This window comes from Crocodylus porosus, unplaced genomic scaffold (genome assembly GCF_001723895.1).
Source record: "Crocodylus porosus isolate Cpor-Errol unplaced genomic scaffold, CroPor_comp1, whole genome shotgun sequence".
Classification (NCBI taxonomy): Eukaryota; Metazoa; Chordata; order Crocodylia; family Crocodylidae; genus Crocodylus; species Crocodylus porosus.
Window position 1 is genome coordinate 24,453,181 of NW_017728931.1, and position 25,046 is coordinate 24,478,226.

The following is a 25,046-nucleotide window of genomic DNA, read 5'->3' on the forward strand; positions in this document are numbered from 1 at the left end:
GAGGAGGAAAGGAAGGGGCATAGGTGGGGGGGGTTCATGTCCATAGATCTACACGGGACGGGCTGCCGCTGCAGTCTGGGTCCAGAGCTGTGCTGGACTCTTCCCAGTGGGGGCTGGGCCGGGCAGCTCTTGGGGTGGTCAGTGGCAGTGCTGGGAAGGGAACTACGAGGGGGCTGCAGTGACCCTCAAAAATGCTGCCCCCCCTCCCAATGCCTCTTCCACACACCCGCACCGGGAAGAGCCTGGCACAGCCCCAACTCTAGCTCACAGTGGCAACCCACCCCACACGCAGATCCGGGAGCACATGCCCCCCATGCCCTCCATGCGCGTACAGCAACATGAGCCGCTCTCCCCTCCCTGTGCCCCCTAGATGAGCTGCGGCTCCGTCCCGCACCCTGCTCCATCCCAGCTGGGCAGCACCTGTCCCTGTTCCAGCTCCACTCCCTCCCTCACTGTGGGGGCCTTGATCTCCCCCCCACACTGCTTTTCTCCCCTCTCCCCTTCCACTACAACAGACTTAGCAGCTGGACACAGCTCTCCATGCTGCCAGCTTTGCTTCTTGCAGCATACATGCTGCACTGAAGCTGCGTGCATGCACAGGGCATTTATTGGCCACACCAGGCAAAAAAAAGCTGATTTCCAATACAGTCAATTTCTTTATATCGGTGCTGATCTAATATCAGACTGATGTATCAGTGCACCTCTAATTCTAATGATTATATATGTTTCCTTTTTTACTTGATTCCAAGACAAGATATTCCTTCCCTAGTCAACATAGGAAAACCAAACCTTAACTTAGAATTGGGTGCACCTGCACATGCATTTAATGTGCATTAAGCGAGTGCACATTAAGCGATTTTTGGCAGCTGTCTACACATGCAGGGACTTGGCACTAAACATAGTACACTTGGCACAAATGTTAGTGCCAAGTCCCTGCAGCCCTGCCATGTGCCCCTAGTGGCTGGGCAGACCCGGCACTAAAGTTAGTGCCAGGTTGTGTCTACACATGCACCTCATTTGCTTTAGCCTAATTTCGCTACTTTTAATTAGCATTAAGGGTGCACACATGTAAACACGTGCCCTTAATGCACATTAAATTAGGCTAATTGGCATTAACGTGTTTTGTGTAGATGTACCCATAGAGCATCAAACTGCTCCAGCTGTGAGCTGTGAGGAGCAGATGTGCAGGGACCCCAGACCCCAGCTCAGCTGGAGACAGCATCAGCAGTGCATAAGGTTCCTCCTTCCAACATCTGCTTCTTGCTCATCTTTTCTCCTCCTCCTCCTCACCCCCATCTCTCTCATTGGCAGGGAGCAGATACTGGAAGGAGGAACCTGCACGCCACTACTGAAGTCCCCAGGCAGGCTGAGGTGGAGGTGGGGGCACTTTAATTACAGTGTCACTGAGAGCCGCTTTAATTAAAGTGCCCACAGCATTGTGTGTATTCAGCATCCCACACTTCAAAATGGTGGGGGGGGGGGCCTTTACCTAAAGCTCGTTTGATAAGCTTTAGTTAAAGTGCCCTTGTTGCTATTTTGAAACACAGGGACACTGAATACACATGATGCGGAGGCTGCTGGAGCATGCTAATTAGCATGTTCCAGCAGACTCACAGCAGACTTATTTAATCAAGTATGCTAATTAGCATGTATCAGAGGAGACATCTGTCATGTCTAGCAAGTGCCCCTTGTACTCCCACAGCTCCCAGCTGGACTGATCTGACCATGGGCGACTGGTGCTACGTTAATCAGGGGGGGCATGTGCCCCCCCCCCCCCAGCAACCAGTCATTGACTGAGGGGGTCCTCCCTTGGCCAATCTCACCAACGGGGGGGAGAGGGGGGTTTCCCCACGACAGCCCATGCCAAGCAGGAAGCGGCCACAGCCACGGCACTCCTGAAAGTGACCACGGTACTTCCAGAAGTGACTGCAGTGCTTCATCCAGCGCTCCCACTCCCTGGCCAGTGATCGCCGGGGCGAGCACCTACGTTCCTACCTGCTTCCCCTGTTCGTCACCTAAATGGGGAGTGTTGCCTTTCAGGGGGTGCACCAGAGCTCTCACAGGATGCGCATGCAGCCCCTACACATCACCACTGGATCTGGCTGCCAGCTGACACAGGTTTGTAAAGGGAGGAGCTCTCAGAGCCATTCCTGACTAGCTCCTGCCTTGTGCTGCAATAAGCACAAGAAGCTGTGGCAGTCTGCAGGTTCCTCCTTCCAGCTTGTTCCTGGTCAGCAGGGGATATAGCATGGAGCTGGATGGGGAGGGAAGAACCTGTGCTGTCCCAGCCAAGCTGGATTTCCTCACAGCCGCTCCCAACAGCTCTCAGCTGGAGTGGTCTGCAGGCAGGGGGGAGCTCAAGAACCACTCCTGCCCTGCTCCTGCTCTGCATTGTGGGGAGCAGCTATATGAACATCCCATCTAGGCTGAGGACAGCAGCAGTGGCATGCAGATTTCTACTAGTCACTTGTCCCTGCCAGAAAGGGATGGGGGAGGAGAGCTAGACAGGGAGCAGATGCTGGAAGGAGGAAACTTTGAGGTGCTGATGCTGTCCCTGGCTGAGCTGGGCTCCCTGCAACCAGATCAGCTGGAGGCAGCAGCAGGAGAGGGCAAGTTGTAGGTGGTGGCAGGCATTCAGTTTCTCTTATGCTTGAGGCAAATGGTGAGGAAACAGCTGGTGGTGGGGGGGAGTGTAACTGGTGGGGGGTTGGTGCCAGGGGGGCAGGCACCAGGGGGTACAGAACAGAGAACAGCCCACCTTCCTCTCATGTTGTGTGCCTCCCTGCCAATTGCTCCGTTGATGCTGCTTTCCCCACTGCAGTAAGGAGGATGAATTTAAGAGAACCCCACAATAATCAAATTCCATACATGAAAAATTACAACAAATTTATAATTTTCCATGCGTGGAATCTCATTATTGGGAGGATCTTCTTAAATTTGAAATTATCTTGCATTTGGATAAATACAGTACTCTAAACAAGGCAATGAGTTAGGTTGCTGATTAAATATCAGAGTTTTATGGAAAATGAAGGATAGTATGGAAAGAGTGTGGTTGGAGTGGCCTCCTGTGATCCAGCAGGATAGTGTGGCAGGAGCAGCCTCCTGTGATCCAGCAGGCCAGTCAGGGCTCCTGCACTCCTGGGAGGGCTGTGGGACTTTGCTGACTCTTCCCAGAAGTGTGGATAGCCCCGATCTGCCTGCTGGATGCAGGAAGCTAGTGCTGCTGGCTGGGACAGGCGCTGGGCGCAGCCCGTTCTGGGAAGATTGGTGCTGCTGCTGGCCCCAGCCGACAGCACCAGCCTCCTGTCATCAGGCAGGCAGACTGGGGGCTTGCCCACACCCACAGGAGGACTGCAGGGGCCGTGCTGGACTCCCCCCAATTTTCCCAGCGCTGGGTGCAGAACAGCCTATGGGTGAAAAACAGTAAAACACTTTCGACAAAATGAAATGGAACAGTGCTTTCGAAACTAAACAAAACTCAAAACAAAACACTGTTTTGTCAAAATGGAAGTCAAAACAAAATGGTGCTGTTTCGCACAGGCCTAGTGCTGGAGTCGAGTTGTGGTAGCAGCTTCCCATCCTCCTGTCCCCCATAGCCCTAATCTGTACCTTGCACTTTCCCTGCACTGATTCAGTCAACAGCAGTGGCAGTGCAGGGTCACTTCCATAAACTTGCAGAACTTCACCTACACACTTATGGGTGGTGCGCAGTGCAGCAGCAGTGTCCAGAGGCTTGCTATTAAGGGATGAGATGTCACTGCCTTTTTTGTGTTACCAGAAACTGGTGGGTTTTTGGCTACTGAACTTGCACATTGGTGGCAATAAAGGTGGTGCCAATTCCCCAGTAGCAGAAAACCTCCTGTCCTGCTCCAGGACTGTGTGGTGCCACTACTATTCTGCTCTCTCCACTGCCAGAACTGGAGCTGCAGCTGCAGCTGCAGCTAGAGCTGGAATCGTGGCAGGAGTGAGGTGAAGGGACAAAGGCATAGTGCTGGCTATTATGCCTCAGACAAAACTGATACATCAGGGGGTGGGCAAAATACAGCCTGCCAGGCCATTCTATCCAGCCTGCGGGACCCCTAATTTTTAAAAAAAAATTAATATTTAACTGCCCATGGCTTCTGTCATTCCTGACAGGAGCCAGGGGCAGAAGGACCCACAGCAGGTCCCTGGAACAGCAGGGCTTGCCCGCCCTTGCCACCCAGCCGGAACTGTGGGGTGCTCATGCCTGCGTCATAGTGGGAAATTCAGGTAAGGGTGGGGGAACAGGGAGGCAGGGGAGGACCACAGGTAATCACCCCAGTTCTCAGGCTGGGCCGGCTCCTGCTGAGTCCCACAGTCTGATTATATAGCCAGGATCAAGTGGGCGCAGGAGCTAGCAACAGCTGGGATCCTTTCACCCAAATGAGTGAATGTAGGGCATGCAGATTCAGGGCTGTGCACACTGGTCCTCACATGACCATGGGGCTGGGGTGGGGGGGCTGAGAGCGAGTGGGCGCATGGAAGCCAGTGCCAGTGTTCCACAGTGGCTCCCCTCTCCCTGCTGGCACAGCCCAGCCACGCTCCAGGCTTCTGCTGCCCCACTCTGGGCCCCACTGGCCCTGGGGCCCTGCCAGGCTGTCGCTGGCTCCTGTGCATTTGCTCACTCCCGGTTCCCCAGCCCCACGGTACAGACAGGGACCAGCACGCGCACTCCTGACCCCACATACCCCGCGCTTGCCCATCTGGACAAAAGGATTGGGCCCCGGGCCACTCAGGCAGGTGGCCACCCCTCTGGCAGCCTGGCCTGGGGCCAGGTGGTTGTGGAGATTTGCATCGGGCCCACAGCCATATTTGCATTACAGCACCTTTTGCTGCCTCCTGGAGGCAAGGGGCCACCGGGGATGGGCCTGTCATGCCCTGGCAACAGTGCAGGGGGCACCCAGAGCCACTGTGGGCATGACACAGTAAGCGCAGGGAGGCAGTGTGGAAGTTCAATTACATGCCTGAAGCTTGGGACAGCAACAGCCCAGCTGCAGGTACCCAGTCTGGGGCACAGGAAACCCAGGGAGACCACAGGAGCTTCTGGATCAGAAAAGCATCCATGGATCTGAAATGGCTCCTGGTGCAGCCTCCCTATCTGTCCCAGGGCTGGGGGGTGAGCTGCCAGTGGACCGCTGGGCCCCTGCAGGGCAGGGGCAGCTGGGCCTTCCCCCTGGGGCAGCAGCGCTCACTAAGGCCGCCCATAGGGAGGGCAGCTGGTCCATTGCTGGCCCAAGCCTCAGGCCACATCCCTGCCTCCTTGTGCTGTCCCCAGTGGCTCCAGGCACCCCCTGTGCTTCCTCTTGGGCCTGACAGGCCCTTCCCCGGCAGCCCAGTGGCCCGCTGGCAGCTCACCCCCTGGTCCCGGGATTTGCAGGGAAGCTCCGCCAGAAGCAAGATTAGCCCTGCAGATGCTTTTGCATTCCAGAGGCTCCTGTGGCTGCCAGGAACCTGGAAGCCATCCCGGAAGGGCCTGGTCAGCCCAGGGGATATCACAGGGGTGCAGCTGAGGCCACTGGGGGCAGCACAAGTCAGTGGGGACCTGACACAGGGCACTGGAAATGCAGGAAGGCTCCACCAAAGTTGGATCAGCGTGCTACACCAGCGTGCTCAGGCTCTGGGTTATTGCAGAGCAGGGGTGGGTGCTGAACATCTCAGTGTGGAGTGCACAGGGTGCTCCCATGCACACTCATATACCCTCAAACCCTTCTCGCAAACCCCACAGCCAGACCCTTCACACAAAATCATACACCCCACAAATACCATACACACACACACACACACACACACACACACACACAAACATACACATCCACAGCTCCCCACAAACCCCACCCATACCCCTGACACCCCTGCACACCCCACACACTATACAAAAGTAAGACTGCATTTTGAGCTATTATGTAATCACTTCTATATGTACAGCACAAACACACACAAATCAGGACAAAAATATATATTTTAAATTGTATTAAAATATATTATTATTGGTATGTGACTTTTAGTGCATCATTTGTTTTTTTCCTGGTTCTAAGATAGCAAACCCTCTTCCCCGAAGGAGTACTTCCAGGGGCAAGGGGAGGGACTTCTGGTGGCAAAGGTCTGAGGTTAGGGGCAGGAAGGAAGGGGAGTGGGGGAAAGTGTAAATGGTAAGGTCAGACAGGTACCTGGTGAATCAGATGTCAGGCAGGTTGTAATGTGTCATAAATCCAAGTGTCTATACTGAGTCGATGATTTTTGTATCCAGTAGATGTATGAGGTGAAATCCATAGGCTTGTCTATGAAAGGAGCTTTGTAAATTCCCTTCCTCTCCTCCCCTCCTTTTCTACCCTTTGTCTTCCTTATTTCCAGCTATTTCCAGCTTATTCCAGACCGCAGGAGCTGGTCCGTTTTCACAGACTGCCTCTTTTCTACCTTGGAGAAATCAACCATAGTAGAGTCTCTCTTACTTACCTCTGGCGTTTTCCCCGCCTCATTTCTCCCTCTCCCTTCTCTTGTTTACCTATTGATTTCCTAATTTCCACCTATTTACATTCTTACTGACATCTTTCATTCCTTGGAGATCTCAGAACAACAGAGACTCCATATGCCTGAAGAAGGGTGCTTGTGCCCGAAAGCTGGCAAAGAACTTTTTTCCAACTACTCAATTGGTCAAATAAAAGATATCACATCTACTGAAATAGTTTGCCTTACGTTTTTCTTGATTTTCGACAGTTCCAGTTATATTTTCAGTTGGATATACATTGCCTGTAGTCTCCTAAACTGTAGTTGGTACTATTCAGTACTATTCAGGTGTGTTATGGATTCTATAATTAACTGCATTTTATGGCAGGTTTATAGGTTTATGTATATATGTGTGTGAGTATGCATGTGCATGATCATGCTGTAGAAAGTTTTATTGGAATGAATTTAAGATGACTGCAGTTCCAAAATTTAAAACTGTGTTAGGTAAATCACTCCAAACAGGTACTGATAGAAATTGTTACATATTCCATGTATGGGACATTTGTCAGAAAAAAAAGAATAGAAACATTTTAGTAATTTAACATTCTTTACTTTACTGATGCTTCTTAAACTGTAAACCCAATTAGGTAAGACTTTAAGGAAGATAACTAGATTATTTTAAATTTGAACAACAGTTGATTGAAAGATTGAAATAAGCTTTGGAGTCTTTACCACAAAATAATTATAAAAATAAAACTAAGTTAATATGTTAACAGGATCAAGAACGGAGAGGGTCTGAACTTACAGAACTCCATGCACTAGAAGAGAACTTTTTGTCTGCAATGCAATGGAAAGAGGAATATAGAGCATATGCAAAGGTAAGCTTGCTTCCTAACATATTTGCATAGAACAGTCATGCCCTACCTTTTTGCCTAGGAGGCTGGATGGTCAGTGCCTGGTCCATCCATGGGCCAGATTTGACTGGTATCACCCACCGGTGACCAGGGCAGGTGGAGGTCTGACTGTACAGAGGTAGGTGGGAGGCAGCCTGGCCCCAGTCCAGCTGTGTGGGAAGAAGAGGACATGGCCCAGCCACAATTCCGTCCTGTGGGCAAAAGGGTGTGTGGCTTTGCCCTGATTCAGCAGTGCAGGAGAAAGGGGGCATGGGTTGGACCCAACCCAACCCCATTGGGGATGGCCTGGCTTTGATTCAGCCATGCAGGGGGAAGGGGACTTGGCCCAACCCTGACCTCACTGCGCAGGGGGAGAGGGTGTGGGATTTTGGTACTGGGGTAGGATGGCTATTAATGGCCAGTGCTTCACCACCAAATTTTCTGACTCATGAGGAGCCCTGCATGTGAGATGCAATGGGTCCACGGGCCACATTAGACCTGCAGGCCGGAGGATGAGCACCCAGGACTTAGTCACAGAATATAGACATGGAAAAGGTTTTTATAGCATCTAACTGTTGTCTCATTAACTGCAAGCTTGTTTCCTTATTTCTAGTGCTTTGTTCATTTTAATTTAAAACATCATGAGGAAAACCACCATAGTTCTAATTAAAACACTTCTGTAGAATTTCAGGCAGTTGGTAACACCTGTTCAAGGGCCTCAGACTAAACAGCCTGCTAGTCAGGCTTTTGATGTATATTGGCAGAATTACGTGAAGAAAACAGTGCAAATTTGAAATGGATGTTACTGAGACACGGAAGTTACAGTAAAATGCAATTGAAACGGTATAACAAATCATGTGGAATAAAAAAAAAGATATTTGATTTATACCTGAAGCAAGCATTATATACTCAGGAAATTCAGTGTTAATCAGCCAGTAGAGCCTTTATTTTACCTTGTAGTGACATCATGCAATACACATATTGTTATGACTAAGTCATGTTAGTATTTGTTCTCCCAAATTAAATTAAACTGACCTGACAAATTTAAAATGTTTGCATCTATTTTTTTTCTTTTAAAATTCTCTCTAGTGGGAACACTACATTGGTTGTGATGGGAGTCCTGATCCAGCTGTGCCTCAAGAAATAAATACTTTTATGAGCTTGTGGCGAGAAGATCAAAACAAGGATATTGAGTTTGTGATTGAGAAGGGAAACAAAGTGCTAAATGTAAGGATCAAAATAATATTCTTAGGTTTGCGAAAGACATTATGTATCTCTGCATAGCCATTTGGCTGTAATTTGCCATTCCTGAACTTTCACTACTTTTTTGTGCCATTCTCCCTGTTATGTGTTGCCTTTACTTTCCTAATATAACAAGTCTATGGTCCTTGATGCTTGACAGGACAGCATTGACCCCAAACACTCAACATCTTTCCATTTAGGAACATATAGGTAATGTTTAGAGATGTATTCAATCAAAAGTCTGAATCCAAACAGCTTTTCCCCATATTTGTGAAAATTTGCATCAGGATCCAGTTTATGAACCTTGCAATGCATGTATAAACCTCAAAGAAGCACATAGATTCATAGATTGTAAAGCTGGAAGAGACTTCAGATGGTCATTGGTTCCAGCCTCCTGCACCAAGCAGGAAAGATAACTGAGTGACCCCAGCAAAGTGACTGTGTAGTCTCCTATTGAAGATTTCCAGGGTAGGTGATTGCACCACCTCTGGAGGGAGCTTATTCCACAGTTTAGACACCATGACTGTGAAGAAGTTTTTCCTAATGTTGAGCCTGAATCGATCTTCTAGGAGTTTGTGGCCATTAGTCCTGGTTTTCCCCTCAGGTGCCCTGGTGAACAGTCGCTCACCAAGGCCTTAATGTACTCTCATAATGTAATGGTAAGCTGCTACCAGGTTCCCCCTCAGCCTTCTTTTCCTCAGGCTGAAGAGTCCTAGATCTCTCAGCCTTTCCTTGTATGGCTTGCCTTTTAAGACTCTGATCATAGGTGTGGCTCTTCTTTGGACTCTCTCAAGCTTGTCCACGTCCTTGTTAAAGTGTGGTGCCCAGAACTGGACACAGTACTCCAGCTGCGGTCTCACCTGTGTTGAGCAGAGCAGAAGAATCACCTAGGTTTTGTTGGAGATGCATCAATTGATGCATACCGGAGTATTATTTGCCCTACTGGCTACAGCATTCCACTCCTGGCTCATATTCATACTGTGGTCTATTATTACCCCCAGGTCCCTTTCATTTGTGGTGCTTGTCAGTTTGGTGCCACCAAGCCTGTAGGTGTGTTGGGGGTTGCTCATCCCAAGGTGGAGCACTTTACATGTCTTGACATATGATATCTGAAAGCAGAGTGCGAGCATACTCAACATTACTCCTTTAAAAGGAATCGTAAGGTAATAAGCCACTGGTTTGACCTGAAAGCTAATGTAGAAAATTTAACCTCCTTCAGTTAATCAACAAGTTGGATTTTCTGTTATTGGACACTCCACTGAATGAACTACCTGAAAAAAATGTAATTCAGTACCAGGAATCAATTTTGGATTTGCAGAGTCTTCTTCATCAGAAATACAATGAAGCAACAGAAAACCTGCTTAAAGTAAGCAAGCTAGCTAAGCTTTATATTTTGGTTATGTTAATCATGTTTGCAGTTTTGTACATTGGAATAATTTGAACAAGTGGAAAGTAATTTTTGTTGTTTGTTTTATTTTTAGACTGTGATGCAATTAGTATATAAGTGTCCCCACGTAAACGTGTCCAGGATGTTTATAAAGACCTTACACATTCAAAGTATCTTAAACTGGGATTTTAAAATGAACCTAAGGGAGTTGGTTCTACTTCTACTAAATTTCATTAGGATTTGGAATGTGAAGCAGTTAAGAGCCCTATGAAAGCCCTGGCTTTCTTTAATTTGTCCCTGTGATTTGTATTAGGAGCAACCACTGATTATACAAAAAAGTTGTAATTCCACAAAATTGTCAGCTACATTAAACCCCAAAATAATTAAGGCCAAAGATTTTCTGCACAATAGAAACTGAATGCACTTATATTTGGAAAATATAAATGCTAGCATTTTCTTCAATTAAAATAATATATATACAGCAATTGTGTTGTAACTTTTGATTCAACCTCAGAAGTTAAAATGATTTGCCTCTGATTCACTGCATAATTAGAACAGCAGTACTGAATCATTGGGTGCATCTACACAAGACATTTACTGTGGAGCTGCCTAATTAGTCCTCAGCAAAGTCTCAATGTCTACACGTGTGCCTAAATTAGTTGCAGTAAACTAATAAATGTTGCTGTAGGTTAGTACTTGTAAACACAGGGCGTGTGTAGATGAAACAAGGGCCCTAAATTGAAGTGGTGGGTTTTTAAAAACACCGCTTCAATTAAGGGCAAAGTAAACCCCCATGTCAAGTATACCCATGTCTTACCTGCTTCTTCCGTGGTGGGGAGGGGAGGGTGAGCTGCCGGTGGGTGGAGCAGTTCCTGGGCTGTGGAAGTGGGGTGGGAAGGGGTGGACTGGTGCTTCCCCCCCATGGCGGTGGCACCCACCTGCAGGCACCCAACTCAGGTGATCTCAAGGGACACTGCAGCCACGGAGGGAAGGACTGGGTCCCCACACAGCTCATGGAGGCAGGCAGGCTCCAGGGGGAAGAAAAAAAAGATCAGGCTTGCCGTTGTTTTGTGTTTCTTCAGTGGAGCCTGCCTCACAGGGCTGCTGCCAGGCTGTCTACCCAGGCTGTCTGCAAAGTCCTTGAGCTTCATGGAGCCCGTGTTTCACTTCGCAGCTGTAGGGAAGCAAACTAAAACTGCTTGGAACTATTTTAGTTTGCTGCACCTCAAAGTCATTTAAGGTGCATTACACACCAAATGTGCTACAGCGGCTGGAATTAATGTGCCGATACATGCAAACACCAACACCATTAAATCGGTGCAAAAGCATTTAACTTGCTTTGAAGTCTCATGCATGCATTTTGTCTACACACACCCACAAGTACTATCATACAGTGGCATTATTTAGTGAACCACAACATGTGTAGATACCAACAGGGCTGCCTGGGATACAAGCGTGCATCAATGTGGGGACTGCTTGCTGGCTCCCACCTGGGAGCAGCCTCGTGTCCCAGTCAGCCCCTCTGCAGCACATTGAGCTGGGTCAGACAGGTCCCCACCTGCCTGCATGGGGAACCCCTATTGGGCGCAGGGTGTCTCCCCATGTGCACAGGGCAGGAGAGCTCTACAGAAGCTGTCTCCTGGCCCTGTGCATATCAGGACTGCTCCTGATGTGTACGGAGCCAGGAGACAGCTGCTTTTGCAGCCAGCAGAGCTTTCCTGGCTCTATGCACATGGGAACTGTGCCCCATGCTTTCTGTCAGCCCCCAAGCTAGCACTGAGGGCAAGTCTGGAGCTCCCCTGGCTGCTGCAGCAGGGCTGAGCAGGGCAGGAGCAGCCCTGTACCAGTGGCCACTCCCATTGTGAGCAATTCTGCTTCCAAGAAGGAGCATGCATAGATATGCTCCCAGGTAGGTTTATTGCATAGTATTTTTACTGCACAGTTAGCATACTTTGAATTAATCGCACATGTAGATGTACCCTGCAGTTTCTTTCCTTCTCTTAAAGTTTTGCCCCCTTTTGATCTGGAAATCCCGTACTGCTTATGCAAGCTTGGAAAGATATCTTTCTAAATGTCTTTATGTGTTAAGAGGCAAGGATTTCTTATGGTGCTCTTTTATTGAACCAATTGTAGATTTAGACAAGAGTTTGAGTGCAAGTCAGTCTCTGTCAGGTATTATTAAAGTACTCTCTGTGTTACCAAAGTAACATGCAATCTTTTGTGGACATAGTAACTTTTAACTGCTTGGAACTATTGGGGTAGTATGCATTAGCTGTCATGCCGTAACTGTAATTCAGTTGATCAAAATCACTGTAAATATAACCCTGAATAAAACAGTGTTGATTGCAGTCGTTTTGCTACACTAGGAACACTACAGGAACATGCAGAGTTAACAGTTACATTGTACGGTTACCAATCAACCACATTTTAGTTAACAAGAAAGGACTGGGTCCCAAGTAATGCAGTTGTTCAGCATTTTGTATTTGCAGTTTACAATTACTGGAGGTTTGGGCCTCATGATCTAATAAAAGCCATAGGCATTCTTGCAGCTGTGCAGGGATTGATTGATTTCATTGGGACTCTGGGTGGTCATCTGAGTCTGCCTGTACCTATTTGATTAAGTGATAGATTAGGCAGAAGAAGGCAGAGTTGCACTACTTACACTAGCGGTGGGCAAAATCCAGCCTATGGGCTGGATTTGGCCCACCAGAGAATTTTATCTGGTCTGCCTGGCCCAGGTGCAAGAGGCAGCCTGAGCCATAGTGACTGCGGCCAATCCTGCTGCCGCTGAGTGCACAGTGGGGCTGGGGTAGCGTGGCAGTTGGACTCAGCTTCCCGGCAGCCCTGGTGGCAGCAGCTTCTTCTGGCTGCCATTGCCAGGGTTACTGCCGCTGTCACACCCTGCCCTGCTGCCTGGACTCCCTGGCCATCTGCCCTGGACCCACCAGACAGAGCAGGCAGGCAGGGTCTCCATGGAGACTGGCCCAAGCCCCCCATGGGCAGGGTGTGCTTGGCTGGGCAGATGGGATGAGGCTGCTGGCAGGGGGGGAGCAGTGGCCAGGAGAGGGACAGATGGGCAAGACGGACTGGGGCTGGCGCTGGGAATGCAGGATGGTGACAGCATGGGACCAGGGTTTGGGGTACAGCCATGATCTGTTCCCTATATACCCTGGCCCACAGAACCAGCCCCCATCACAGAGGCATGCAGGGAGCAGATCGTGGCTCTGTCCCAGATCCTGGGCCCCAGCGCCACGGTTTCACAGCTCTGCAATCCCAGCCCTGAACCCACCAACCCGTCCCACTCCCAGATGCCACACCCTGCTCACGCATGGCCCCATCCTATCCATTCAGCCAAGCATGCCCTGCCTATGGGGTGCTGGGCCCAGTCTCCATGGAGACCCTGCCTGCCCACTCCGTCCAGTGCTTCTGGCAGTGGGTGCAGAGTGGGTGGGCCTGGGCCAGATAGAATCAATTGCCCCTCCACCCAGCCGTACCAGGATGCATCAGCACCCCTCCCTGCTGCCATGCTGGGTCAGCACTGCTCCCACCTCCACCCAGCCTGCAACAGCTCACCCAATTTCCCTATGTGGTCCTCCAGCCCAAATAATTGCCCACCTGTATCTTACACTAATTCAGAGATGCATGAGTGTTTGTAAGCAACAGCTTACTTCATCAGATGGTATGAAGGACTTGCAAGGTAGCAGGTATTCAAATAGAAAAAGTGATTAAAGGATAAGGAAGGAGAGAGGGAAAGAGGGGCATCTTTGCCTCTCAGCTATCTACAAGTCCTTTCATAGGACTGACCAAGTAAATTTATGCATCTCTGAATTAGTATAAAAGATACAACTCTGTCCTGCCTTCATCCTGACTTCAGAGTAATACTGCTAACTACTCCTCTCTGCTTATGTGTTAGATTAGTTCAGATGTCATTTCATAAAGGAACAGAAAGAATCACACTTGAGTTATGTAAGTAATTAACAGAGGGTGAAATGTGCAGATGTTCCAATGCAATATGCAACTAGAAGTTTCCTTCTAGTGCAGTTGAGTGCAATTGCATACACGTTGGAGGACAGGACAATGATTCAGAATGACCCTGGTAAACTGGAAAAAATGGTCTAAAAAAATCAAATGAAATTCAATAAGTCTTGAACTTTGGGTGGAACAATCAAATGTACAAAAACAAATTAGGGGATGACTGACTAAGCTGCTGTACTGGCTAAGCTGAAAAGGACCCCAGGGTTATAGTAGACCACAATTTAATGTGAAACACCAGTGTACTCATGTGGTTGCATTAACAGGAATGTCACCTGTAAATTCAGGGATGTGATTTTTACATGGTATTCAGCACTGAAAAATCACTGCACTTCAAGAAAGATGTAGACATATTAGAACAAAACTGATTAGAGGTTGAGGAAACGGACTTACAAAAAAAAAGTTGGAAGAATTTGGATGATTTAGTTGGGAAAACAGAAAATTAAATATTCTGCAACTTGTTGACATCCCTCCCTTGTTTTTATTTCCCACAAGCTTTTATCACCTTACTGATGGATCAGTTTGTTGGGAAAAAATTAAATTCCTCATTTTTATCTTTTCATTAAATTTCTTTCCTGGCCTCCTTCACTGAAAAAAGGAGTGAAGATTATTGCTGCTCACTCCATTTATAGTTTCACTGGGACACTGGTTACCTCTATAGCAGACATATTATATACAGTAGTTCAATCTTCATAATTTTTTAAACTGGCTTGGTGGACCAAAGTCCATTGGCTATATTTCTTAGAAAAAGCCTGGTAAACAAATGATATTTTATAACTTCCATTTAATTTTGTCATTCTTTATGCTTCATTAATATTCTGATTGAGTCTGTCTGATTTTTGTAGAAGGCTAACACTTATGCAGATTCTGACAGTGGAAATATGGCGATGGTCATTAAAGATAAAAATGTTACTTTCTGTATTTGGGCAAATCTGAAGAAGAATCCAAGGTACAGTAGACAACTAATCTCATTTCATTTAATCTTATTTTATTTAAATAAAGACTAATGGCCAGATTCTGACAACCTGCATTCTTGCTGTGTAGCACCTTATAGTCCACAGTACTTTAAGTTGGTTAAACTCACCTCCATGTCCCTTCCACTGAGTGCAAGTTCTGTATTGGACGATTAAAAGTATAGTGAATAACATTTATAAAATGGACAGATGAATTCTCATATGAGCAAGATTGTCTCCTCAGGAAAGAGAATGAATAGGAATGGGACCTATAGTTTTACAGTCTGAGGCATGAGGGAAGAGGGCCCAAGTGGGTTCACAGAATACCTTATCTGACACAGAACTCATTTCACTCTTTGTGCCTCCTAGTCTGCTCACCACATTTCTGCAAAAGTTGCTGGATGTGTGGTACTGTTGGTTCTCCTAGTCTGGCTGCCTTTACCTCTGTGTGTGTCTGCAGCTTGTATCTGGAAGCTGTGGAAAGGGGTTTATTGCAAGTGTCAGCTACATTAACCTGTGTAGATCTTTGCCTAGCCTATTGCTTTATTTTACCCAGGAGTAAGCTATACAGGATAATTGTTGTTTGAATCTGTCCTCTTTCATTTCTGGCCACAATCTTTAAAGGCAAGCAGATCTCATATAGTTTTCTTGGGAAGCTTGTGACAGTCAACCATGCTGTGAGAGCATGTGGTGATGATCCAGTTTTGCTCCGTAGACTCCACTATGTGAAGAAAATGTAGTTGCCGGTTTTGCAATGAAACTGAACAAAATGTACTTGAATATTATTGTGTTGGTTTTACTAGAGATAATTTTTTATTTAAACCCATTATTTACAGGTTCAAAAATCATACATTTTGTGAGGCAGACTATGGGTTTGACCTTCCAAAGTCCCTGGCAGTGAGCGATGTTGCTGTGCGCATCTTGCACACTCATTATGATCATGTTTCTCCACTACATCATATTCTTCCACTGCACCTGATGCAGGAACTCTCAAAAATCAGATCAGATTTGGTTTTGGAAGTGACAGAAGAGGAAAAGGAGAAAGAGGAAGGGGAGCGAAAGAGTGAAAAAGAAAGTGACCTGGCAAATGAAGAGGAAAGCTATTCACCTGGAGGAAAGGTAGGAAAAATCTAGAATGTGCAACTTGCACAGTACTGTCAGTCAAAGCCCAGCTGCAAGGTGGTAGCACCTTAACACATTTTTATTGCCTGAACCTTGTACAATTCCAGTCTTGGATGTAAAAGCAAGAATATCCCAGTCAAACTTTAATGCTATGGCAAGACGGAAAATGAGAAGCCAAACCTATAAACTTTTTTTGAGCCAATTCCAGTGATGCCCCAGAGATTTTCCTGTAGTTAGTATCCTTCCATCCCTTTCATTAGCGCATGTTTTCCTCCTTGCACCTACCCAAAAGCATTATTTTCTTCCTTGAAGATGCAGCCTTTTCCCATTGTCTTCTTAAGGCCCCTGTTTTTAATATCTGTTGGGTTCACTTGAGACTGGGAGGCTGAAACTTTGCAGTCTTTCATATTTGCAAGCTATTGCTTTAGTTTCTCATTTGTGAAGAGAGAATTTAGTTATTGTTTGAGTTCATTTGATGCTGCAATAGTAACTTCATTGATGGTTGTAAGATGCTTTGGGATTGTTAGATGGAATGATTATAGAAATGCAGTTATACTTTGATTTCTACATATATATCGGCTTGTTAAATTGATTAATTGACTTTGAAAAAAATCTAGGCTGGCCAAGAAGAATTTATAATGCTAAGAGAATGTGTACCATCATGACTGACTGGTGCCTCCTGAGACTGGGGGCGGGGGGCACAATTTGTGGGCTACAGTGTTGGCGATCACCAGTGTGGGGGGGTTGCGATTGGCAATAGGCAACCGCTCACAGTAGTCAGCAGTGGCGGCCAATCTCAGGGTGGGGCACGTGCTTCCCTGTGCCCCTGCTACATGTTGCCTATGTGTACCATAAATCAAAACTGAGTATTTCAGCCAGCAAAGCACTAATGCACTACAGTTCCATTCTCTACTTCCCCAAATGAGGTCCTCATTCCTGCAGCAAGTTACATGTGGATCTCACAGAAGGAATATTCCCATGATACCTTCATTTTCAAGGAAGAGCTATGTCATTCTTAATTTTGCCTCTTTCACTCTAATATAAAACTGTTATCTTTTGTTTTTTTAGAGTGGTATCTCATTCAAAGAAGACAGTAAAAGTGATGCTGATGAAAATGAGATGATGGGAGAGGAGCCTGATAAGAAATCAGAAAGTTTTAACACTGTTTCACAAGGTACTCAGTCAGAGCTTATCTGCAACGTTGCATAATTATGTACATTTTTAAGCTTCTTATTTTACTTGTGGCAAACATCTCAGTATGTATTATAGCATAGCCCCTGACATAAACACAGCAACATGTGTAAAGCTATTGCTGTTTCAGTTACACCAGAAAAGTTAGTATAGCAGTGTTTTGCTAAATGCCAAATGTACATACAGAGACAATGTCATTGCTGAGAATTGCGTGTGTGTGGAAGAGAGCTTTCTTGAGATGTTTGTTGTTTCTTGAGGCTGCTCAGGTTACAGTTCTAGGTATCTGTCTTTGGAAGGCAGAGTTCTGGTCTTGCTTTTATTTTAGACCAAGATCCAGTAAGTTACTGAAGTATGCATCTGCATAACTCCAATCATATGAATGTTTCCCTACTTAAATAAGATGTTCAAATAAGGTACATTCTTAACTACTTTGCTGAATAGGGGTTATAATGCCAGAAACCAGTACTGCTCATCAACTTTTTCTTCATATAAATCATCTGTCCCTTTTTTGTATTTCCATGTTTTTTAGTTTAGTAAACCTACTAACTCAGTATATCCACTAATTTACTTCTAGCACGTTCTTCTGAAACAACATAGCAATGTGTTGTGAATAGGTGATGTATATTATTAATCCTGCTATTTGTTTTAAAGAACTTTCTGAGGGGTACAGATTTGACAGTCAAATGACTAGGTTCATCTCTAGAAACCAGTCAGCCAAATATTTACATTGGGATTTTCAAAGGAGTTAGGCACTGGTCAGTGGAATGTGGTAATTCTATCCCCGTACCACTTCTAAAATCTCTATCTCCCCATTTTCTAAGATCCAAGACCAGAAAAGGAATAATCCTATCTGAATAGTGTTTTTCTAGTGTGAAAATGCATTTAGAGTGCCCAGTACCCTATATACCTTTACTTTTATTTTTGTAAGTGATACAAGAGTTTAAATTTGTTATTTTTTTATATAAATAAAAGACTCCTGATTGTAATAGGAGAGTTTCTGTTACTGGAAATCATTTACTCTATCTCAGGACAGAAAGAAATTAAATAGTATGGTCACTAGCATCAATATTAAATGCACCACTTGTTAGGTTGTTGAAATATTTTGGTTTTTAATATTTAATATTTTATTTTGTAAGCTTGCTACGGTTTTATATTGTGTTAGTAAATATGGATGGGCTTCACTACAAGGCATTAGCTACCATATATAATATGGATAGCATATCAAACATGGAGTTTTGAGGCCAAGAAGCCATCCAGCTACTTACAGTCATTGTGTTTGCACTTTCTAATAGCACTTTTCTTAAAGTACTTAACTTTTTTTTTAAAAGTCTCTTGCCCACACTTCTCTTGCCCACAACCTCTTATTGATTTTTATTGTCTCTCCAGTTTTCAGAAGGTATAGTAAATGCTATTCCTTCCCAGCATCTGATGAAGCAAGCTGCTGTCTACATAAGCTTATGCATTTCCAATTTAGTTAGTCTGTAAGGTGCAAATTATCCTGCCTTCTGCCTGACTTCAGACTAACATGATTCTTTCTCTCTCCTCTCTCTGGTTTTCTCCATTCTAAAGGAACCCTTAAAGATTTGCAGAGCACCAGAAGGTGGTGCTGAGATACTACAGAATGGAAAGCCATTAAAGTAGAGAGATGTATGAATATGTCTGATTTGACATCTCAATACTGTATTTAGACCCTGCAGTAACACATGATGTTTGGCTGTTATTTAGTTCAGATTTCAACACTGCAGGAGGAGACCAATGAAAAGGAAGAAGAGATAATTGATGAAAATATTGTTGATTTGCGACAGTTCGCACCACTGGGTGGAGTATATCATATTGATGCACTGAAGCTCCCACCTCAAGCTAAACAAGTCAAAGGCTGGATCATGGTGGAAGTAGGTTTAAAGCTAAAGCAAACTTGCCCCCAGTGAAGTTTTATTTGATCACCCGCAAAAGAGTGTAGCAGTTCCTAAGATTTGTTAGTATGGTACATGCAAGTCACTGTTATGCATGTTGAGTTTTTGTGCACTGAGATTGCAGGCCAGGTTTTCAAACTGCGCTTCCTCAGTTGTATCCTCAGAACTTTCACACCTGTCTGAGACACTGACATAATGGAAGTCCTTGCATTTTTTAATAACTGAAGGTTAAAGCACTGCACTGTGCCAAAGTTGACTTGAGTTCAGGTCGAGGCTGTGGCATTGACTTGGGCATGTGCTTCAGTTTCCCCAGTTGTAACATTAGAGATGAAGTCTACTTACAACACAGTGTTTGTGAAGATCTATTCATTATTGGGTGAAATGCACTTCAGGAACATAAAAACTAAGTAGTCGGGCAGGGAAGTAGAGGAACATAGATAGCTCTTTATCCCAGTGCAGCTGCAGCACAGCCCCCCCGTCAGCCAGAACATCAGCATCAAGACTGTTGGCTGGTCTTGTCACTGCCTTCCCTTTTGGATACTGCACCATATTTGAAGACCTCAGGGTCTGTTTAAAACTTCAGTAGACATGCCTTAGGAAGGGCTAATTTAGGGCCCCTCCAGGCAGTACACAAAAGGTTCAGATGCATTTAGGGAAGACAAAGTTCTTTGAATTAATGTGGGTGCTCATCCACATTACACCTCTCCTGTTTCCATGTTAGATTTTTCCTGTGTCTACATTGTCATGGGATGAGGTCCCTAAGGATGGCCGGGATCTCCTAAGGCCCCTCAACTGTGCCAGTTTGGCTCAATGGGCACCCTCAGTTCTCACCCGCCACGTCTTTGATGGAAATATAAAAATAGGGAGGCTGACCTTAAAGTCCTCTTGGACATAGTTTGATGGGATCTCTGAACCCCGTGGGTTCCCAGACCCCTTGTGCATCCCGTTTTCACAATGGGTGTTTCGGGGGCACCCTAGCCTTATGGATTATATGCATGGCTCCATCCGTCCCTTTACCACGCCCCAAGCCTCGCAGATGGTATTGATGTTGTTTGGTCTGGGCCTTGGTATGAGTTGGCCCCCTTGTCTTCTCTGGGCTCTCCGCAGCCCTGTCTCTGCGCCTCACTGGTGCCGGTGCACCTCAAATGTCATGCCCTCACTGGCGCCAGGGTCAGTGCACCCCAAATCCTTCACCCTCACTGGCGCCAGGGTCCCCACACTGCAGTGGGCCCCCAGTGCAACCTTCTCCTTCCCCAAATAGCCTCACCCAAACCACCAGTCTTATAAAACTACAACCAAAACATAAGCCCCTAGGCTATAACATAACACAAATGGTGTAAGGTGTGCTCTGCCCCTTTACATACTAGGAGCAGAACTTAGTTAGGCCTCTTCCCTTCACTTACTCTACGAAGGCTCCTTCCCCCTTGGCCACCAGCAGAGAACTGCCCTTAGCTCCAGCCTGGGGTTTATATGAGCCCAGGGCCCTGCCCCTTCTGGCCAGCTGACCAGGTGCAGGTACAGACTAATTTCCTCATTAGCTGGTTGCCATGGCAACCTGCACCTGGGCTTCTGCCTGGCTCTTTGGGCTCTCCCCAGGAAGTTCCTGCTCTTCTAGGAGCAGGAACTGCACACACATGACAAAAAACACCATTAAGCTAACTAAATTGCATCTGCAAATCCACATTATCAGCTGATTTTATCATTTTAGTTTTTTTTCTTTCATGGTAATTTCAAACACCTCTGATGTGTTTTACTTTTGGCTCCTGAACTTTTTCCATGAGGGTTTTTTTTTATGGTTTTAAATTTTCAAAGTTGATCTGAGGCTCATCCAAAAATGGGATTTTTCCTGTGTTGCAACAATTTCACCACCAGGTGCCACTTGGGTTCACTCAGTAATCCATGGAAATCCATTGAATTTTTATTGCAATGCTGCAACAAGACTCCAGGGGCTAATCTTGCAAAATTTTACTGGTGACTTAGTTCAAGGTTCAGATTAATGAAAAATACAACATTTTTGGATTCCAAAAAAAATTGTTCCCTGTGTGTTCGCATGCACTTTGTAGCAAAGATCAGTTTGGGTCAGTCAGTTCAAGACTCAGGTTAATCAAAATTACTTTTGTTGGACTGGGTTTTTGGTTGTAGCAGCATTGGTTTAAGGATATAGGCAGACCCTGGGGTTTTAAACTTGGTGTGGTTTTTGTCTCCTTGCAGTTCAGGAGCTGTGGGTCGGAAGTGAGAGGCACCAGCTGGGCTGGGGGAGCAGGTCAGGAGTGAGGCGATCCAGCAGGACTGGGGGAAGTAGGGGGCTGTGGGTCAGGAGTGAAGGGCCCTGGCAGTGTATGTTGAGGGCTGTGTTTTTTGTGGCCATTGCACCCTGCTCTGGGGTATATCTCAGACCTCCCCATAACCTGTTATATTAAGCTGTTACACCCAAGGACTGAGCATGTCTTCCATTCCCATGCACTGTTATATGTGGCTGTTACACCCTAGGGCTAGGGCTACCCCATGCCATGCCTCTGTGACACTGGGGGACTCTCTTGGACACCCGTGACCCCATGGGCTGGACCGGGAAGAATTTCCAACTGCAGTCCTAGCCCAGAAACCAGCCCAGTTCCAGGAAAGCCAGAAAACTAGAAAAACCACAGAGGCATGGGATGGGATGGCTCTAGAAGGATTTCCATCTCTAATCCCAGCCCAAAAGAAATTCCTTATTTGAGCCCTATACTTAGTTCAGTGGGCAGGACTGTCAATTGGCAGCCTGGCATGCAGAAACCGTGCTTTGGGCTGGACAAGATTCTGGCCAGAGATGTCCAGAAGAGTCCTGCGGTGCCACAGAGGTATGTCATGGGGTAGCCCAAGTATGACTTTTAACCACACTCCCAGACCAAAATCCAGTTCCTTATTTGAGAGGGTTCAGTGGAGGGCCATTCGCATGGTCAGGGGGCAGCAGGCCAGGCCCTGCAAAGATAGACTAAAGGATCTGAATCTATTCAGCCTTCACCAGAGAAGACTGAGAGGGGATCTGGTGGCTGTCTATAAACTCACCAGTGGGGACCAGCAGAAAATAAGTGAGGCTCTGTTCCCCCAGGCACCACCTAGCATAACAAGGAATAACAACCACAAATTGATTGAGAGCAGGTTCAGGCTTGATATCAGGAGGCATTACTTTATGGTTAGGGTTGCCAGGCTCTGGAATGGGCTCCCAAGGGAAATTTTCTCAGGTCCCTTGCAACCCTAAAAACTATGAAACTATTTGGGTCCATATACTTAGAACTGTGGCTGGGGTGCTGTCAGTTGGCAACCTGGCATAGCCAAGCTTTCTTTTGAGCCAGACAAGACTCTGGTCAGGAATGTCTAGGAGAGTCCCCCAGTGACACACAGGAATGGTGTCAGATGGTCCAGAAAGGATTTCAATCTGTAATCTCAGCCCAAAAGCCAGTTCCTTATTCAAGGACATATACTTAGTACGGCAGGCATGGTGGAGCTGTCATTTGGCAGCCTGCCATACACAAATCACACTTTGGGCTGGGCAGGAATATAGTCAGGGTTCTTTGGGACATTCCTGCAGTGGCATGGACAGGAAGTTGGGGGTTCACCCTGCCCTGGCTGGCCACCAAACTATTGCCAAGCCTAGTCTTTCTCTGGTCTTTCTTCTGCCCCTCCCCCTTTTGACAGTGCCTATTTTAAAACCCAGAAACGGGGTTCTATCCAAGCTATAGGCACTCTTGCTCTCTCACAGACTTTGGGGATTAATGGAGTTGCCAACAATGCTGGGTGACAGGGAAGCTCCCCATGCCAGCATTACCCACACAGCCCATCAGACTTTCCAACAAGGGCACACACCAGGGGCTTCATGCCTCATCTGTCAGTTTTGCTGGGGTGCTGCTTTTAGGATGACTCCACTGGTCACCCAGGCAGTTCCCTCATTGCTGGACAGCTCCCCCTGACACTGACCACAGTAGCAGACCATGGTACTGTCTCCTCAGCACTCTGGACACAATTGTGTTGACCCAGGACTGACAAAGGTGAACCCAGCTCTGGAATGTAATGTCCATGTATAACAGTGTATGGTGAGGGCTGTGATGAAATGTTATGTGTGGCCGTTGTACCCAGCTCTGCAGTGTCTCTCAGCCCCCGCCATGCTCTGTTATATATGGCCATTACACCCCAAAGTTAGGGCCACCCCACACCCTGCCTCTGGCACTGGGGACTCTCCTGAGCACCCTGACCATGTAAGCTGACCCAGGAAGGAATTTCAGCTGTCATCCCAAGCCAAAAACTAGTTTCTTATTCAAGCCCATATAGTTAGTATAGTGTGCATGGGGGGCTGTGAGTTGGCAGCCTGGCATGAACAAACCATGCTTTGGGCCAGGCAGGACTCTAGTCAGAGATGTTTGGGAGAGTCCCCTGGTGCCAGTCACGGTGTGGGGCAGGCCTAAGAAGGATTTCCATGTCTAATCCCAGCCCAAAAGAAATTCCTTATTCGAATAGCCCATATACTTATTACAGTGTGCACGGGGAGCTGTCAATCAGGCCACGCTTTGGGCTGTGCAAGACTGGTCAGAGATGTCCAGGAGAGTCCCCTGGTGGTACACAGGCATGGTGGGTGCAGGATATTAATTTACATATTATTTGGAAAATATGCATAGCTAATAAAATTCTCTCTAGAATGTGTAATTCATTAATAAGAATGAACTGGTGACTGGTGAACAGATCAAATAAAGTGCATGGCTTGCCAAGTGCAAGTCACAGTGAAGCAGGCTTTTGCCAATTCTGGAAGAAAACCCTAACGTAGTATTGAATGCAAGTGGTACGGGTCAGGTAGTTCTAGGTAATGGAATAGGTCTTCAGCACGCTGGAAGGTAATGCAGGAATGGGCTCCCTCTATTCCTAACAGGGAAAGTAACAAGAAAACAATAATATTCCTGGCCCTAGAATAGTCACATCACAGAAGTCTGCTATTAGAAGAGAAAACTATATGGTTTATTGAACTGAGTTGATGTCTGTTCAAACTGCTGGAAAACCAGGTTTGGAGGTCTGCCTCAAGGCACAGACTGATGAGACCTGTAACCTGAGCTGGGGGGGGGAACCAGAATTGATATGCAAATAGGGTTACTGTGAAATGCTGATAGAGCAATGCACTGTCAGATTTCAAGTATCTCCACAAAAAGCAGACCCAGGGTCCTTGGATTCTACAAAACCATGTCTGACTGTATGAAAATAAAAAATAAATAAATACATTTGCTCAATCAAAAAGATCATGGTCACTGACTTGTCACGCTTTGGAGTGCCTCTCGCTTCCAAAATGCAGCCCCTGTCCCCCCAGTGCTGCTGGTGCCCTCATCCAGGGCCCCAGGGCCCCAGCCAAAAAGCAGCTTCATTGGAGTACTGTTAATGCAGACAAAGCAATTCAAAGTTCATTTGGGTTTTTGATTGTAGCCTTGTTGGTCTAAGGACATAGGCAGGCAAGGTACTTTGAGTAGATGTGATATCTTTTATTAAACCAACTGAGTAGCTGGAAAAAAGTTCTTGGCAAGCTTTCGGGCACAGTCACCCTTCATCACGCATGAGGAGTTTCTGCTGTTTTGAGACTCCGAGAAATGAAAGAAGCTAAAAGTGTGGCAGGATGTCAGTGAAAATGTAACTAAGTTAGCACTCCAGGATTTAGCCAGTCACTCACAGCTGTTTGAGGACTTCTGGTGCTCAGGCCAAGTCCCTGAGGACTGGAAAAGGGCCAATGTGGTCCCTATTTTCAAGAAGGGGAGGAAGGAAGAGCCTGGCAACTACAGGCCAGTCAGCCTCACTTCTATCCTGGGGAAGGTCTTTGAAAAAATTATCAAGGGCCACA

The 25,046-nt window shown here is 46.4% G+C and overlaps 1 protein-coding gene across 5 annotated transcripts in view; it reads left to right on the forward strand.

Annotated features, from left to right (window-relative positions):
* The window catches only part of CASC1 (cancer susceptibility candidate 1), a 60,516-nt gene that overhangs the window by 14,556 nt on the left and 20,914 nt on the right, over positions 1–25,046 (forward strand). For 3 of the 5 annotated variants that reach the window (XM_019544401.1, XM_019544404.1, XM_019544400.1), the window contains 9 exons: positions 143–147; positions 1,312–1,377; positions 7,242–7,343; positions 8,448–8,585; positions 9,820–9,966; positions 14,865–14,968; positions 15,809–16,091; positions 17,163–17,268; positions 19,011–19,177. In XM_019544401.1, the coding sequence (XP_019399946.1) occupies positions 143–147; positions 1,312–1,377; positions 7,242–7,343; positions 8,448–8,585; positions 9,820–9,966; positions 14,865–14,968; positions 15,809–16,091; positions 17,163–17,268; positions 19,011–19,177 (1,118 nt within the window). The remainder of the gene's footprint in view (positions 1–142; positions 148–1,311; positions 1,378–7,241; positions 7,344–8,447; positions 8,586–9,819; positions 9,967–14,864; positions 14,969–15,808; positions 16,092–17,162; positions 17,269–19,010; positions 19,178–25,046) is intronic. The other 2 variants (XM_019544403.1, XM_019544402.1) reach the window with 1 other exon arrangement.